The sequence below is a fragment of the Hemitrygon akajei genome, chromosome 18 (assembly GCF_048418815.1).
Source record: "Hemitrygon akajei chromosome 18, sHemAka1.3, whole genome shotgun sequence".
NCBI lineage: Eukaryota > Metazoa > Chordata > Chondrichthyes > Myliobatiformes > Dasyatidae > Hemitrygon > Hemitrygon akajei.
The window spans coordinates 8,377,445-8,394,961 of NC_133141.1; the positions used below are offsets into that span (position 1 = coordinate 8,377,445).

General features: G+C 44.8%; 1 protein-coding gene across 1 annotated transcript in view; it reads left to right on the forward strand.

Annotated features, from left to right (window-relative positions):
• The window catches only part of mrc2 (mannose receptor, C-type 2), a 228,112-nt gene that overhangs the window by 122,890 nt on the left and 87,705 nt on the right, over nucleotides 1–17,517 (forward strand). Inside the window, exon 12 of the mRNA XM_073070731.1 lies at nucleotides 1,786–2,006. Within this exon, the coding sequence (XP_072926832.1) occupies nucleotides 1,786–2,006 (221 nt within the window). The remainder of the gene's footprint in view (nucleotides 1–1,785; nucleotides 2,007–17,517) is intronic.

Sequence of the window (17,517 nt, forward strand, 5' to 3'; positions counted from 1 at the left end):
CCACAAATTCACCACTCTGGCAAAAGAAATTCATCCTCATCTCCATTCTAAAAGGATGCCCCTCTATTTTAAGGCTGTGTTCTCTGGTCCTAGACTTCCCCATCATAGGAAACATCCTCTCCACGTCCACTCTTTTCAGGCCTTTCAACATTCAATAGGTTTCAGAGAACACAGAAAATAGAGCATAGAAAATCTACAGCACATTACAGGCCCTTCAGCCCACAACGTTGTGCCGAACATGTAACCTACTTCCTCATAGCCCTCTATCTTTCTAAGCTCCATGTACCTACCTAAGAGTCTCTTAAAAGACCCTATTGTATCAGCCTCTACCACCTTCACTGGCAGTGCATTCCACGCACCCACCACTTTCTGTGTGAAAAACTTACCTCTGACATCCCCCTTGTACCTACTTCCAAGCACGTTAAAACTATGCTCTCTCATGCTAGCCATTTCAGCCCTGGGATAAAGCCTCTGACTATCCACATGATCAATGCCCTTCATCATCTTATACACCTCTATCAGGTCACCTCTCATCCTCCGTCACTCCAAAGAGTAAAGGCCAAGTTCACTCAACCTATTCTCATAAGGCATGCTCCCCAATCCAGGCAACATCTTTGTAAATCATGTTTCATGAAGTTACCACCCCTGCATTTCTGAACTGCAGTGAATACAGGCCCAGAGCCATCAAATGCTCCTCCTATGACAAGCCTTTCCTGGATAGAATGTGGAACAAAGAAGAAACATCAGAAGCTTGTGTTTGAGGATGTTGGGTAGCATTCACCTTTGTGTTATGTCACAGCAGCAAACAATACGCTGGAAGAACTCAACGGGTCAAGTAGCATCTGTGGGAGGAAAGTCCTAATGCAGGGTTTCAAACGAAACATCAAAACCTGCTTTCCTCCCACAGATCCTGCTCGACACGCTGAGTTCTTCCAGCAGTTGGATTGTTGCTAAAGATTCCAGCATCTGCCATCTCTTGTATCTCTCTGTGTAATGCCACAGAGTAAGAGAGTCTTGTGTGCCTGTGATTATATCTCCTGAAGTTCCAAACAGTTGTTCTGTAAGGGGCCATCAAACCAAGGGCAATGACGGGATATCAGAGGTTGGTGAAACCTCCAGCTAAATCTCTGCACAGTTAACGGTGTGAACTGAGGCAGGGTGCAATCTTTACCTGCTGTCATAGGCAGTGATTGATACGGGGACTTCTGGAAGAGAAAACAAACAAGGGCTATGGTTGTAGTACTTCCAAGTGTGGTCATGGTCCTGCCTTAATGGTAGCTCTTTAACCTCTGGGACAGGTGTTCCAGAAACCTGAGCATTAAAGCTCAACCTAAATTTGTGGGTTACTCCATCAGACCAGCCATGTTTTGCATGAGACATTAAACTGCCTGGGCAGATTTAAAAAGATTCATGCAGTCCTTGAAAGATAAGCAGGAATATTCTTCCCTAGTGACCTGGCCAATATTTATCACTCTGCTAAAAGCACAATAAAATAAATGATCAGCAAATTTGCTGATTGTCATTTTTGGAACCTTGCTGTAAACAGTTTGCCTGTCATGTTTGACAAATGATGATAGTGACTGCACTCTTAACAATAACTGGGTTATTAACTGTCGTGAATGACCCCGCTGTTACCTGAATAAACTTCCTTAACAAATGTGAAAACCATTGAATCTACCCTTATTTAAAATAGTGACATAATTCTGATCTTGAATGTGAGAAATCCCTGCCTCCAGCTTTGTGGTTGGCAGCCTAATTGATGATGAAATTGGCCTTATGTTTCAGGTTACAAAGGTGGCTGCGTGGTGCTGGCCACAGGGAACTCTGTTGGATTGTGGGAGGTGAAGGACTGCCACAGCTTCCGGGCCAAGTATATCTGCAGGCAGAACCTGGCAACCTCTTTTGACCCAGGGGCCGGTTCAGTGACAGTGACTCCGACGCCCAGTGTTACTGGAAGCTGCCCGTCAGGATGGGTATCGTCCCCGACACTCCGATATTGCTATAAGGTAGGAAAGTGTGACATTTTTGTGCTAGTATATATTACAAAGCAGTTAGTGTCCATCTCAAATAAAAATAGAAAATGCTGGGAACACTCAGCAGATTGAGACAGATGTTACATTTCAACCTGAACATGAACTCTTTTTCCATAAATGCTTGATGACTTTCTGAGTTTCTCCAGCATTCTCTGCTTTTATTTCAGGCTTCCAACATGTGTGGTATTTTGCATTTTACCACCCATCTCATCCTCAATAATGCTTTTGTACCTAAAAACACAAAATGCTGGCAGAACTCAGCAGGCCAGACAGCATCTATGGGAGGAGGTAGTGACAACGTTTTGGGCCGAAACCCTTCATCAGGAGTGAAGTAACATGGGATGGTCAAGGGGGGATAAGAAGTGGGGGGAGGGATGAAGTAGAGAGTTGGGAAGTGATAGGCTGGAGGGAAATAGGCTAGGGGGAAGGTGGAGAATTATGGGAAATAAAAGAGAGAGAAAGGTAGGGCTGGGAGGAGATTATAGTGAGGGGGGAAAAAGAGAGAGAAAGAGAACCAGACTAAAATTATAGATAGGGATGGGGTAAGGGGGGGCAGGGGTATCAATGGAGGTCAGTGAGTTGGATGTTCATGCCAGCAGGTAGGAGGCTACCTAGGTGGGAGATAAGGTATTGCTCCATCGACCTGCGTGGCTTCATCTTGATGGTAGAGGAGGCCATGGACAGACATGTCGGAGTGGGAGCGGTCTGTGGAATTGAAGTGTGTGGCCACAGGGAGATCCCGCCACTGCTGGAGGACTGAGCGCCGGTGTTCGGCGAAACGGTCTCCCAGTCTGCAGTGGGTCTCCCCAATGTATAAATGGCCACATCAGGAGCACCGGATACAGTATATCACCCCAGTTGACTCGCAGGTGAAGTGGTGCCTCACCTGAAAGGACTGTCTGGGGCCTAGGATGGTGGTGAGGGAAGAAGTGTGGGGGCAAGTGTAGCACTTCTTCCGTTTGCAGGGATAAGCGCCTGGAGGGAGGTCGGTGGGGAGGGATGGGGGGGATGAATGGACAAGGGAGTTGCGTAGGGAGCGATCCCTGCAGAAAGCCGAGAGTGGGGGGGAGGGGAAGATGTGTCTGGTGGTGGTATCCCGTAGGAGGTGGCGGAAGTTACGGAGGATTATACGTTGGATCTGTAGGCTGGTAGGGTGATAGGTGAGGACCAGGGGGACTCTATCCCTGGTGGGCTGGCGGGGGGAATGGGGTGAGGGCAGAGGTGCGTGACATACGGGAGACGCGATGAAGGGCAGAGTTGATAGTGGACGAAGGGAAGCCCCTTTCTTTAAAAAAGGAAGACATGTCCTTTATCCTAGAATGAAAGGCCTCATCCTGAGAGCAGATGCGGTGGAGGTGGAGGAATTGAGAGAAAGGGATAGCATTTTTGCAGGAGACAGGGTGGATTGTACAGTTTTCTTTTTTATTTATTGAGATACAACGTGAAATAATCTCTTCCAGCCCTTCGAGCCTAGCCTAATCACGGGACAATTTACAAAGAGTAATTAACCTACCAACTGGTACCTCTTTGGACTGTGGGTGGAAACCGGAGCACCAGGTGAAAACCCACATGGTCACAGGGAGGATGTATGAACTCTTTACAGGCAGTGGCAGGACCTGAACCTGGGTCACTGGTACTGTAAAGCATGTCAACCACTACGCTACTGTGCTCTTTCATGTATTTCAATGTAGCAGTTAGGATACAAACAAAGGGCTTTCTAGACCATTTTAGAACACAGTTAAAGAGTCGGCCACGTTACTGTGGGTCTGTAGTCACTTACTGTAAGTCAAACTGGGTGAGGGGTATTAATGAATTTGGTGACTTTTTACCAGTCAACTAAATTTTTAGTCACCATTGCTTTTCCAACAATGCCAGATTATTCAACATTCCCTAAAACCGATCTTCTAACAGCTCCTTAACTCTGTATCAAAGTTTGTTTGATAACATTGCTATGTTGTTATGGGCACGTCTCTTGATTCTCATCAGTATCATTGTTCACTAGGTGCTGTTCTGCAGTGATTTGTGAAGATTTGACATGGTTCATTACTGATTTTCTCTCAGTCACTTAGCATGTCCTGCCCCATAGGTACCAGACAGTGATGACACTGTGGTCTGCCTCAGATTCAGGCAGATTGGCCCAGTCAGAAGGAACTGTGTATATTCACTGACGAAACAACACGTCAGTGTATAAGTGACTAAACAGCAGCTTGGCAGGTTGCATTTGCTTAGCTCAATCATGTTGACAAAAGAGCCCAAAATGAATCAATTCATGTAAATATTCTCAAAGACCTGTTTTCAGTTTCAAGAATAAATTTCTAATCTTCACCCTGTAAAAGCTGATTTATTAATGACCAGTTGGTGTTTGAGATGGTCATTGGGAGGATATTCAGTTGAGCTAGCTGGTGCCTGTTCTCTGTATTCACACTCATCAGGATCGCTGTGCTTTGCAGCATTTCAGCAGGAATCCCTTTGACCCAGAGCATTGCTGAATATTGCATCAGAATCTGGCTTCACTTGCAGTCCAGATGGTTCCTCTGTGTGCAGAGGTATTCCACAATCCACAGGATCCTTCACCTTCCAAAATTCGATAATTAATCCCGCTCACAACAACCTGGGTTTGTGAGACTGTTCCTGGATCTGCAAGAGAATGACTCAGGATCTGCTTTTAAGATTTAGCCAAGTGCCACGCAGCAGTTTCATGGTAATGTGATAAGATTTGGTGGACAGTGGCTTTATTTTAAAATATCTGGCCATGGTGAATCACACCACATTTGCTATAGGATCACAGTTAACTATACGAGACCCAGACATTCCTTTGTCATGTCAAACTTCAAAAATGAGCCTTGAAAATGTGCTCAGCTATTCAACTGTGTGAGACGCCATAGCTGAAACATTTCCTGTTCTGCCCCAAATGAAAATGCTGGACAAGCAGAGGCCACGTCGGCTGTTGAGTCTGTCTGCACACTCCATGCTAGGAGCACCAAAACCTGGCATCGTGTGTGCAGCTCTATTACTTTTCAGGACCTTCAAAAGGAAAGCCAGTACTAGAAGGGTAGAAGATCCCTCAGTCGTCGTCGTCGTCATTATTGTGTGCCATGTCATATGGTTATGTGGTTTTTTTTAATTCCAGGATTAAACAGAATTTAGAAGAATGAGGAGGGGTGACCTCATTGAAACCTATCAAATGGTGAAAGGCCTTGACAGAGTGCACGTGGAGAGAATGTTTCCTGTGGTGGGAGAGTCCACAGGACACAAGACCAGAGGACGCAGCCTCAGATGAGGAGGAATTTCTTTAGCCAGAGAGTGGAGAATCTGTGGAATTCTTTACCACAGGCAGCTGTGGAGGCCAAGTCTTTATGTATATTTAAGGCAGAGGTTGATAAGTTGATGATTAGTCAGGGCATGAAGGGATACGGGGAGAAGGCAGGAGATTGGGTCTGAGAGGAAAATTAGATCAGCCATGATGAAATGGCAGAGCAAACTCGATGGGCCAAATGGCCTAATTCTGCTCCTATATATATATGGTTTTATGGTCTTATCTCTGTTCTAAAGGGACATGCTTCTATTCTGAGGGTGTGCCTGATTATGGATCTGGAAAAGCCACACTTTGCGTTGGGATCAAGAGATTCTGCGTGGGTGAGATTAGTAGTTGGCAATGTTGGGATAAGGACTGGGTGGGGGAGGGAGGAAACTGAAGATGGACCCAATGGCAAGGGTAGTGAGGTGAGAGAAGTAGATGGAAGATTGCAGAGAAGTCAAGAATGGAAAGAAGAGTGTACAAAGATGATTTCCCAGGACTTTGCCTGGGGTGGAGTACTTCAATTACGAGAAGAGATAGGAGGGGCTGGGTTTGTTTTCCTTGGTGCTGATAGAGTTAAGAGAGGGTGCCTAGGTTTAATGTGAGGGTTAGAGGAGATATAAATAAGAATATTTTCATCTATATCAGGGGTTCCCAATCTGGGGCCCATGGACCCCTTGTTTAATGGTATTGGGCTATGGCATAAAAAAGGTTGGAAACCCTTGATCTAGAGGGTGGTTTTGATCTGGAACACATTGCCTGAAGGGTAGTGGAGGCAAAGATTCTGATGACACCTGAAATGCACCTGGATGAGTATTTGAATCACCCAGGCATTCAAAGCTATTAGGATCATGTGATGGTAAATGGGATTAGTACAGATAGGTACTTGATGGTCAGCATTGATATGATGGGCTGAAGGGCCTGCATCTGCTGTATGGCTCTGCAAAGAGTTAGAGAGGACCACATGAAAATGAGAACAGAGTAAAAATTGGCACTCTGAGTTTTGAACGAGAGCCGGAAGCAGCACCAAGTACAGGCGTCAATGTAGCTGAGGGGAGATCGGGGCCCTGAGTGGGACTGAAATAACTGCATTCCGCAAAGAGACAGGTGTTGCTTGGGGCATGTTTTTTCAATGCGAGAAAGTATTCAGCAGGCGAATAATGGAGGGGGACTGGTTGGACTTTGTTCAAGGAAGAGCAGGGCCCTTTGACTGTTCCCGGGGAGACATGGGCTATCAGAGTTGGCCTGCCACTGATTGTGCGTGTGTACTGCCAGTTGTGTTGGAAGGGAGGGTGCATGGTTATCAGAGTGACCTTGGCAGGGATCGATGGTGAGGTTGATGATCGTTCATTGGCTGTTGCTTACAGCTTTTGTGATGGTCATTGACTTGAATTTCTGACTCTTGCTTCTCCTCCCCAGATGCCGTCTGACTGCACGTTCAGTTTTATTCTAGAATTCTGAAAACTGCACCATATTATTTATATAGAGTGGACTTGTTCTCCACACTGTCAAGATGCTCAAAGAAAGGTTTATTCAAGTCAAGTCAAGTCAAGTCATTTTTTTATTGTCATTTTGACCATAACTGCTGGTACAGTACATAGTAAAAATGAGACAACGTTTTTCAGGACCTTGGTGTTACATGACACAGTACAAAAACTAGACTGAACTACGTAATAAAAAAAACACAGAGAAAGCTACACTAGACTACATACCTACACTGGACTGCATAAAGTGCACAAAAACAGTGCAGGCATTACAATAAATAATAAACAGGACAATAGGGCAAGGTGTCAGTCCAGGCTTCGGGTATTGAGGAGTCTGATAGCTTGGGGGAAGAATGCAGACGTTCAAAATTATAGAGGAGTGTGCGTAAGGCGGGAAGCAGTGTTGTCACTTGTAGGCAATTCCGTTAGCAGAGAACGTGGATCTAAGATAATTGGCAGAGGAGCAGAGAACCACAGAGTGCGGGGCACGAGGCACGGGAGTTTTTGGCTTGTTAGGTTGTGAGTCCTGGCCAAGATTTCTGTTCATGCATTAAAATTTGCAGGCAGGAAAGACCAGATGGTCCAGAGAGTTTAGGATGCCTGGAGCACTATGGCTAGACACTTCCTGCCTTTCTCCCATCAGCCACATAATCTCACAGGAGACGCAAAAGAAAACAAAAAAAAGATGCCCAACCCCAAGCACAGAGAGAGAGGAAAAAAATCTGAAAAATTCAGCTCTGACAAGCCTGAGGTTTTCAATCCCAGTTTGACAGAATTTCAGGACTGGTAGCAGTAGCAGGAAGAGATACCCTGTGACTGGTGGAGGGGTTAGGGTCTGTGGGTAACTTTAAAGCAAAGGCCAGGCAGAGAGTCCCTCTGCATTAGCAGGCCGCACATCTGGAAAGGCACGATTTCCCTAGCCTTTGACCCGGCTGTTCTCAGAGATCCTTTGTATCCTCCATGACTGGAAAGTAAAGTGTATTTGAGGCTGTGATCTCTTGGCTGTCAGTCCTTTGCTGAGATCATGAACATTGCCTCAGGGGAGTGATCGAGCTCTTGCCCATTTCCCCAGACTGCTTTGGTTGCAGTTCAGGAGAGACCTTCATGTTTATCTTTATAACACAATCAGCCTCATTCAGAACTCTCCTGCAGGATCAGCAGTTCTGAGCTCAGTTGTCACTTAATGGTGGGCTGCAGGTTTTTAATGCATCTCCCTCTGCGCACTTTTCATGTATATCTAAAGATTTGCTTTTGAAATCCTGTTTTTTTTAATTTCTTTGAAACTTTGTACTGCTTCTCAGGACAAAAATTTCTGATGTTGACAGGGTTTAGCAGACTGATGCAACCTTTCTTTATCTGTTATGTGCGCACAAAATGTTCAGCCATAACTTTTACAGCAACAGTTTGCATTTATATAGCACCCTTTAGTGCAGTAAAACTCATGGAGCTTTAGAGCAAGTTTCTTAGGCAAAATAGACACATTGAGCCAGAAAGAAGACTTTTAGTTCAAGTGACAGAAAGTTTGATTGAAGAGTTTGGTTCTAAGGAAGGTCAGATGTAAGAACAAGACTCGGCCACTCAGCCCTTCAAAACTGCCCCCTCCCTATTCAGTATGATCAGGGATAATCTATGCCAACCTCAACCTCCCTGTGCCAGTTCCCAGTCATCCTCAATTCCTCAATCCTTCCCATATGTATCTAACTCAACCTTAAATCTGAGTTAAATTGATGAAAATCCCTGGTTGTAATACTCATTTATGTGAGCAAAGGCTTGGGGGCTGAATACTTTTACAAGGCACTGAACATGTAAACAATGTGGAACAATATCAGTCGCAGGGAGAAGGTGAGGGCTCCAGACAGACAGATAGTACTGGTGGTCACGATTGTACTTGAAGTTGGCAGGCAGAAGGTACCTACATTGCTGAATGCTACAGCTGCTGTCAGAAGTTCAAGTTTATTATTATTTAACCGTACATATGTATACTGCCAACCAAGACAGTGTTCCTCTGCGCCAAGGTGCACAACACAATGCACATATCTCACACACATAATATATAAAGTAATATTACCACTAGTCAATTAACAATTTATAAGATGCATTTACGACACAAGTTAAAAAGTAACAGTAAAATGCTACTGGTGCTTCATACGTGATGAGACCTGGGAGTTCAGCAGTCACGCTCCCAGAAACTTGGTGCTCCTGACTCTCTCCATGGAGGAGCCGTGTACTTACAGTAGGGAGTGGTCAGCCTGCACCTTCCTAAAGTCCACAATCATTTCTTTGGCATTGTCCACGTTGAGACTCAAGTTGTTGTGCTCGCACCATTCTACAAGCCACTCTACCTCCTCTCTGTACGCTGTCTTGTCATCTTTGATGAGGCCAGCCATTGTTGTGCATCAACGAACTAGGAGATTTGGTTTGAACTGCATCGAGCAGTGAAGTCATGCGTCAGCAGTGTGAACAGCGGCAGGCTGAGCACACAGCCCGAGAGAGTGTCAGTGTTCAGCGTGATGGAGCTGGAGATGCTTCTGCTAACATGGGCTGACTGTGGCCTTTCTGTCAAAAGGTCCATGGTCCAGTTAGAGGGAAGTGTTGAGACCCAAGGGCAGTTTACCCTCCAGCTTCTGAGGGACAATTGTATAAAATGCTGAATTGAAGTCAATAAATAGCATCCTGGCACGAGGCACCATTTTCCAGCTGGGACAGGACGGAGTGAAGTACAGAGGCTGAGGCAACGTCACTGAACCAATTTGAGTGATAAGTGAACTGGACAGCGTCCAATGTAGCAGGAAGATGGGACTTAATATGATCCAGAACCAGCCGCTCAAAGCACTTCATTATTATTGAGGTCAGTGTCACTGGACAGCAGTCATTGAGGCAGATTACTATTGCCCTCTTGGGCACTGAGATGATGGTGGCTGCCTTGAAACCCAAGGCGACAGTGGTTTGTTCCAGAGATGTTAAAGATGTCTATTCGAACCTCTGTTAACTGGGCTGCACAGTCCCCTCAGTACTCAGCCAGGTATGTTATCAGGCCCTGCCTGCCTCTCTCCCTTCTTGAAGAGTGGAGTGACATTTACAGTTTTCCAGTCTTCTGGAACCATTCCAGAATCTAGTGATTTTTGAAAGATCATTACTAATGCTTCTGTGATCTCTTCAGCCCCCTCTTTCAGAACCCTGGGATGTACACCATCTGGTCCTGGTGACTTATCTACCTTCAGTCCTTTCGTTTCCCAAAAAACTTCTCCCTAGTAATGGTAACTTCACACACTTCATGCCCCTGACACCTGGAACTTCCACCATACTGCTAGTGTCTTCCACAGTGAAGACAGATGCAGAATACTTACTCAGTTCGTCTGCCATTTTTTTGTCCCCCATTACTACCTCTCCAGAATTATTTTTCAGCAGTCAAATATCCATTCTCCCCTCTCTTTTACACTTTATATATCGAAGGGGTCAGTGTGGACATGGTGGAGGATTACAAATACCTGGGGATACAAATTGACAATAAACTGGACTGGTCAAAGAACACTGAGGCTGTCTACAAGAAGGGTCAGAGCCATCTCTATTTCCTGAGGAGACTGAGGTCCTTTAACATCTGCCGGACGATGCTGAGGATGTTCTACGAGTCTGTGGTGGCCAGTGCTATCATGTTTGCTGTTGTGTGCTGGGGCAGCAGGCTGAGGGTAGCAGACACCAACAGAATCAACAAACTCATTCAGAAGGCCAGTGATGTTGTGGGGGTGGAACTGGACTCTTTGACGGTGGTGTCTGAAAAGTGGATGCTGTCCAAGTTGCATGCCATCTTGGACAATGTCTCCCATCCACTCCATAATGTACTGGTTAGGCACAGGAGTACATTCAGCCAGAGACTCATTCCACCGAGATGCAACACTGAGCGACATTGGAAGTCATTCCTGCCTGTGGCCATCAAACTTTACAACTCCTCCCTCGGAGTGTCAGACACCTTGAGCCAATAGGCTGGTCCTGGACTTATTTCCACTTGGCATGATTAACTTATTATTATTTAATTATTTATGGCTTTATATTGCTATATTTCTTCACTATTCTTGGTTGGCGCGGCTGTAATGAAACCCAATTTCCCTCGGGATCAATAAAGTATGTCTGTCTGTCTGTCTGAAAAAGAAACTTTTGGTATTCTCTTTAATACTGTTGGCTAATTTACCTTTGTATTCCATCTTTACCTTCTTGTTGACTTTTCAGTTGTCTTCTGTGGGTATTTAAAAGCTTCCCAATCCTCTAACTTCCCACTAATCTTTGCTCTATTATATGCCCTCTCTTTGGCTTTTATGTTGGCTTTGAACATCTCTTGTTGGCCATGGTTGTGTCATCTTACCTTTAGAACTCTTCTTCCTCATTGGGATGTATATATCCTGTGCCTTCCAAATTGCTTCCAGAAATTCCAGCCGTTGCTGTTCTGCCGTCATCCCTGCCAGTGTTCATTTTCAATTAATTCTGGCCAACTCCTCGTTCATGCCACTGTAATTCCCTTTATTCCACTGTAATACTGATACGTCTGACTTCTAACTTCTCCTTCTCAAATTTCAGAGTGAATTCAATCATGTTATGATCACTGGCCCCTTAGGGTTCTTTTACCTTAAGCTGTCAATTAATCAGTTCCTTAATCCATTCCAGTTCATGGCACAACACCCAATCCAGAATAGCTGATCCCCTTGTAGGCTCAACCATGAGCTGCTCTAAAAAAATCTCGTAGGCACTCTAGAAATTCCCATTCTTGGAGTCCAGCACCAACCTGAGTTTGCCAATCTACCTGCATATTGAAATCCCCCACGACTATTGTAACATGGCCCTTTTGGCATGCATTTTCTATCTCCCATTGTAATTTGTAGACCACATATTTGCTACTGTTTAGTGGTCTTTATACAACTCCCATCAGGGTCTTTTTACCAGTGCAGTTCCTTAGCTCTACCCACAATGATTCAGCACCTTCTGACCCTATGTCACCTTTCTAATTATTTGATTTAATTTTTTTAACCGAGAGCTACACCACCCCCTCTGCCTTCTTGCCTATCCTTTCAGTACTGTGCTACAAGTTCATTGACCTTATTCCGTATACTGCGCACATACAAATATAACACTCTTGGTTCTGTTTTCACACTTTTCGAGTTTGTCCACCTTTTACATTGCAACTCATCCTGTTGACTGTAATTTTGCCCTATCATCAGCCTCTCCTTGCTAGGAGTCTCACTACAAACTGCCTCTGTTTGTAAATCAACTACCTCATCCTCAGCTCTATCACTCTGCCAAATTAGTTTAAACCCACCCAAACAACTCTAGCCAACCTGCCTGCAAGAATATTGAACCCCCTTGGGTTCAGGTGTAACCTGTTTGTCTTGCACAGATCATACCTTCCCCAGAAGAGATCCCAATGATCCCTAAATCTGAACCCCTGCCCCCTGCACCAGTTCCTTAGCCATGCATTCACCTGCCAAATCATTGCATTTCTATCCTCACTGGCACATGGCACAGGCATCAATCCAGAGATTACTACCCTGGAGGTCCTGTTTCTCAGCTTTCTACCTAATTCCCTAAAATCTCTCTTCAGAACCATCTCACCTTGTCTACCTGTGTCATTGGTGCCAATATGTACCAAGACTCGCCCTTTTCATCTCACTTATCGACTAAATCTTATGTTCCTTTCTCCTTCAGAACTTTCTTGTTCATCCTTAGTGTTTCTGCTATTATGTCTCACTTGCTTTTTATGGCAGCTTAACCACACTATGGGCAAAAAGATACCTTCTGAACAGCCTGTTTAATTTCAAGATTCATTTATTCATTATGTGCCGTATTCTATGATGTGGGTAATCATGATCTTTCCATGACCGTGATTGTTCCTGAGAAATTTTTCTACAGCTCATACTCTTCAGAGGTTTTCTGCCTCATGTCAGTGGTCGCGTAACCAGGCCTTGTGGATCTGCAGCAGCTGCTCACATGACCACCCACCGCCCGCTCCTGTGGCTTCATGTGACCCTGATCGGGGTGGGGGGAGAGGCTAAGCAGGTGCTACACCTTTGCCCAAATGTGACCTTCAGTCCAGCGAAGGGAAGGAGTGCCTTATACCTCCTTTGGTAGAACGTATCTGCATCCTGCCACCCAGATTTCAAGGCATCATTCAGATGCAGAGAGAGATGATGAGCACTAAAGGTTATGTTTTGCAAAGTAGCTTCAGTATCTGTTTTCACACTGATATTTAGTTTATTCTACCCACCTTGTTTTGTTCTAAAGCAGTAGTCCTGTCACATTCTCAGCATGTGCTACCTGCCACAGCTGAGGCTTATTGATTGAATCAAATGACAGGAGCTTGATCTCATTTTCAAGTTTGTGAAGCTGAGCAGTGCCAGGAGAAGGCAAATGCAAACATTGCTTTGCTAGATGGGATTTGTTTGATCATAGTCTTCCAAGATCTACTGTGGTGAATGCCCAGGAGATGGGCAAGTGAACAAACTTGGGAACATTTTGGATTGCAACCTGAAACCTGAAGGGAGATGCTTGTAAACACTGACCAAGGTCAATGTCAACTTTGGAGATGCAGAGCTTGTAACCTTGTGAAGACTGATGCAAACTGCAGCTTGTGCTTAATGTAATATGTACTTAATTTAGCCCATCCCCCTTTTGGGGCATAGGCCACCCACAGCAGCTCACAGAAGTCTTCTGTCCTGGGCTAGTCTTCCATGTTGTTCCTGGTGTAGCCCATCTTCTCCTTCCTCTCCCAGGGATGAGGTCTTTGCAGCTTCTGTTGCCATTTCTGTAACACTGGGTTTTTACAGGATGTGGTTGCTAGCCCAACCCTCCTCCTTTCACAGCTGGGCTTCGGACTGTCTGTGGCGAAGTATTAACGTAATAAGTTGTCCCGTAATGTTTCACAGTATTGACACGTGCACTGTTTCATAGTGAGCAGCATGGAGAGAAAGAGCCATAGAAACACAAGTATGGAAACAGGCCCTTCAGCCCACCTTGTCTGGGCTGACCATCAACCACCATGTACACTAATCTTACATTAATCACATTTTAATTTCCCTCCCCTCTCCTTCCCTTTCGTATTATCTCCCCCAGATATTATCACACAGCAGCCAATTAGCCTGTCAGTCTGCGCATCCTTGGGATGTGGGAGGGATCCGGAGTACCTGGAAGAAATCAAACCGTTACACAGAGAACATACAGACTGTACGAAGACAGCTCCCAAAGCCTGGATGGAACCTGGGCCAGCGCAGCTCTGAGACTGCGGCTCCACTTTGAAATTGCGAGCAATAGCTTAGTCAAAGAAGTAGATTTAAAGATCTCCCCCAAGGGAAGGGAGAGGGATAATGGGAGAACTGATTCAATGAGCCCAATAGCCTAATTCTGCTCATATGTCTGATGGTCTGAAGGCCAGTGAAATTTAAGAAGAAAACGCTGGTGATGGGGTCCTGGACAGCTGAGGACTTTTCTTTTTCATAGACTTACCCTTAGAATCAAGGATGACTTCATCCATCAACTTCTCTGGATTCTGGGGAGTCTCATGAGGGAATTGTAGACTGCGGCAGGTGGGGTTGGTGGAACTAAGTGGGTTGTTAGAATTGTTGTACCCTCCTGCTGCTTGGCCTCTGATCGGAAAGACTTGAGATGCTTTTGATATTTGTCTGGATATTTCACTGCCAGGTTGTATAGATCTGAGCCAAGGGTTTCTGTGAGTGTGTTTCTGTGAGTCCATTTGCACAAGGAAGCTTTGGGAATGTTCTTGAAAGGTTCTTTCACTCCAGGAATCTTGCTGATAGATCCGGGGTGTAGGGACATTTGCCAAGTAGACTTGAGCTTGAGGGTTGACTTTGAGGTCCTATTTCCAACATTCTTTCTCATTTGGCCAAAGGCAGTGTTGTCAGATTTTCTCTCTCAGGGAAGTGACATGGAGATCTGGCAAGTGATCGACATTGGCTGGGATTGGTGTTCTGCATGAGCAGTCATCCAATGAATGACCTCTGTTACCTGGATTTTGTTGTCAAGTTGTCTTACAGATGCTGACTGAGAAATTTATTGTTTTGTGGTAGCAGTACAACGCAGGCCAAACAAATTGCTCTAAAAATCAATAATTAAACTGGAATAGTGACATAGTGTTGTTGGGTTCATGGACCATTCACAAATCTGATGGTGGAAGGGAAGAAGCTGTTCTTAAAATATTGAGTGTACGGCTTCAGGCTCCTGTACCTCCTACCTGACAGTAATAATGAGAAGAGGCAGTCCTCCTCCTTCAATCTGTCTTCCCTCAGTTCTCTTTCCCGTCTCCTCCCGCTTTACAACCTAGCCCTGCTCTTCCTCTTCCAAAACCAATACCCCACTCTCCATTTCCATCTCCTCCTTTTTCTTTTCCCGTTCTCTAGCTTTGAGCAGCTCCCTTTCTGACAAGTGAGGCCAATCCTCTGTTTGTTTCTGGTATTTTCTATCCATGGTTCTTTAAGAAGTCAAAAAAGAGGCATAAAATGTATGCACCTTTCCTGATCTTATGTTTTATATAAAGCATAAAAGAGCATCACTGTAGCATAGTGGCTAGCACAACACTTTACGCTACCAGTGACCCGGGTTTGATTGCCTGTAAGGAATTTGTATGTTCTTCACGTGACCAGGTGGATTTCCTCCGGGAGCTCCGGTTTCCTCCCACAATCCAAAGACACACCGGTTGAAAGGTTAATTGCTCATTGTAAATTGTCCTGTGATAAGGTTAGGATTAAATCGGGGGCTTGCTGGGCAGCACAGCTTGAAGGGCCAGAAGGGCCTGTTCTGTGCTGTATGTCAACAAATAAATAAATCAACTTGTTGCTTCACAATTGTTTGATTAAGAGTTGATAGAACAGAGGAAAGTTGAACAGACGGTGACGGGGATCTGCTAGTAATGAGAAAGCTAAGATTAAAGATGGCGTTGCTTTATGTTTAGCTATTTTATACCAACAAGATGAGGAAAAATTCTATTCAAACCTATAAATAAGAATCAACCAACTAGAAAGCCATTACTTAAATACTGCAGTACAAAGTTAACCAATGAGAAAGCACTTATTCAAGTAATGCAAACTTCCAGAGCTTTTCAGAATTATACCTTATATAATCACTAAACTTGCATGTAAGAACTACTTAGCACAAGGAGATAATTAATTGTAAAACTGCCAAGAAAATAACAACTGAACAGTCTAAACTAAGAATTAAACAGTCAAATCCAATACCCCCACCACTTCTGCCTCCTTCCATCCCCCCCCCCCCCCCCCCCACTGCTTCCTCCACTCTGCACACATTTCAACAGATGCCTGGCACCAGGTTAAAGGGCACGAGGTGGTGGCGATCATCAAAAGGCCTGAGATGTGTGTTTGAAGGTGATAGAATCCTTTGGTGGTAGATGATGTGGGATGGGGAGCAACCTTACCACAGGGGGGATGCAGGTGGCTAGTAGCTAGAGAGTGAGGCAAGTGGTAGTCATGTGGAAAGTAGGAGGAGGGGGGCAGTGGGAGAGCAGGAGGAGCTTGCGGTATTGGAGAGGGTAGGCAAATGGCGATTGAAAGGGAGGAGAATAAGATCTGAGGGAGGGAGAAGAGGGGACAGAGTAGGAAACTGATGAGATGATGAGACTTTGTCATCTGAACAACACCACTGTATCACCTCCCTCATGTGAATACCACAGCAGCCAGATTTTTTGAAGCCGTATTCATGTACGCACACTATTAAGGTTTGCATTAATGCTGCTACAAGCTGGGCCGGAGGCAGCTTCACATGTGTTTATCACCAGTTAAGAGGAGGATTTGATGTGGGTTCAGATAATCCCATTGCCCTAAACAAGCAAATAGACCGCACAGTCGCTAGATTCACCATACAAAGTCTGTTCAGCAATGCCATCAGCACTGACTGAGCTCAGTTCCTTTATCTTACCCTCCAGGCTTTAAGCCCTCTCTGTCACCCATTTGCTCTTGCCTACCTGCCTACCACTGACCATCATTATCCCCTTCAAATCAAGGATGCAGATGTCCTTTTGAAAAGGAAATATACAAAGGTTCAAAGTACATTTGTTATCAAAGTATGCATGCAGTATACAACCCTGAGATTCATCTTCCCCACAGACAGCCACACAACAAAGAAACACCATGGAACCCATTCAAAGAAAAACATCAACCCCTCCCCACCCATGTACAAAAAAAAATCAAATCGCACAATCAGCAACAAAAAAAAGAGCGAAAGACACAGAATATAAAGTACAAAATCGAAAAGAGTCCAGGCATATTCAGTTCATTATCTGCAGTCCGCCCTGATCAAAATCGCCCAAAATAGCAACAACAAATGAGCAACCAGAAAGCAGAAACACGTCATAACGTGAACTACAGAGTCCACTCCACAAACCGTGTCAATGAACCCTTCCCCAAGACCCAGAACTCTGACACCCTCCTCCAACAGCGCCAAGGGAGAGAGATGCTGTCTTTCATAAACATTTCTTAATCGCACATTAAGCTCCTCATCGTACATTGCTTGATTATGATAGTGTTTCTTTTCTGTCTGAAGTGACCCATTGATGTAAATAATTTAAATGTATTTTAAATTCTATTTTGTACAGCTTTGGGATGTTGTCAGTAGCCTCAACAAATCAAAACCTGCATTAAAACATATTTAAAAGTACGGCTAAGGTTATTTGAGATGTTCTGGTCAGTGAGAT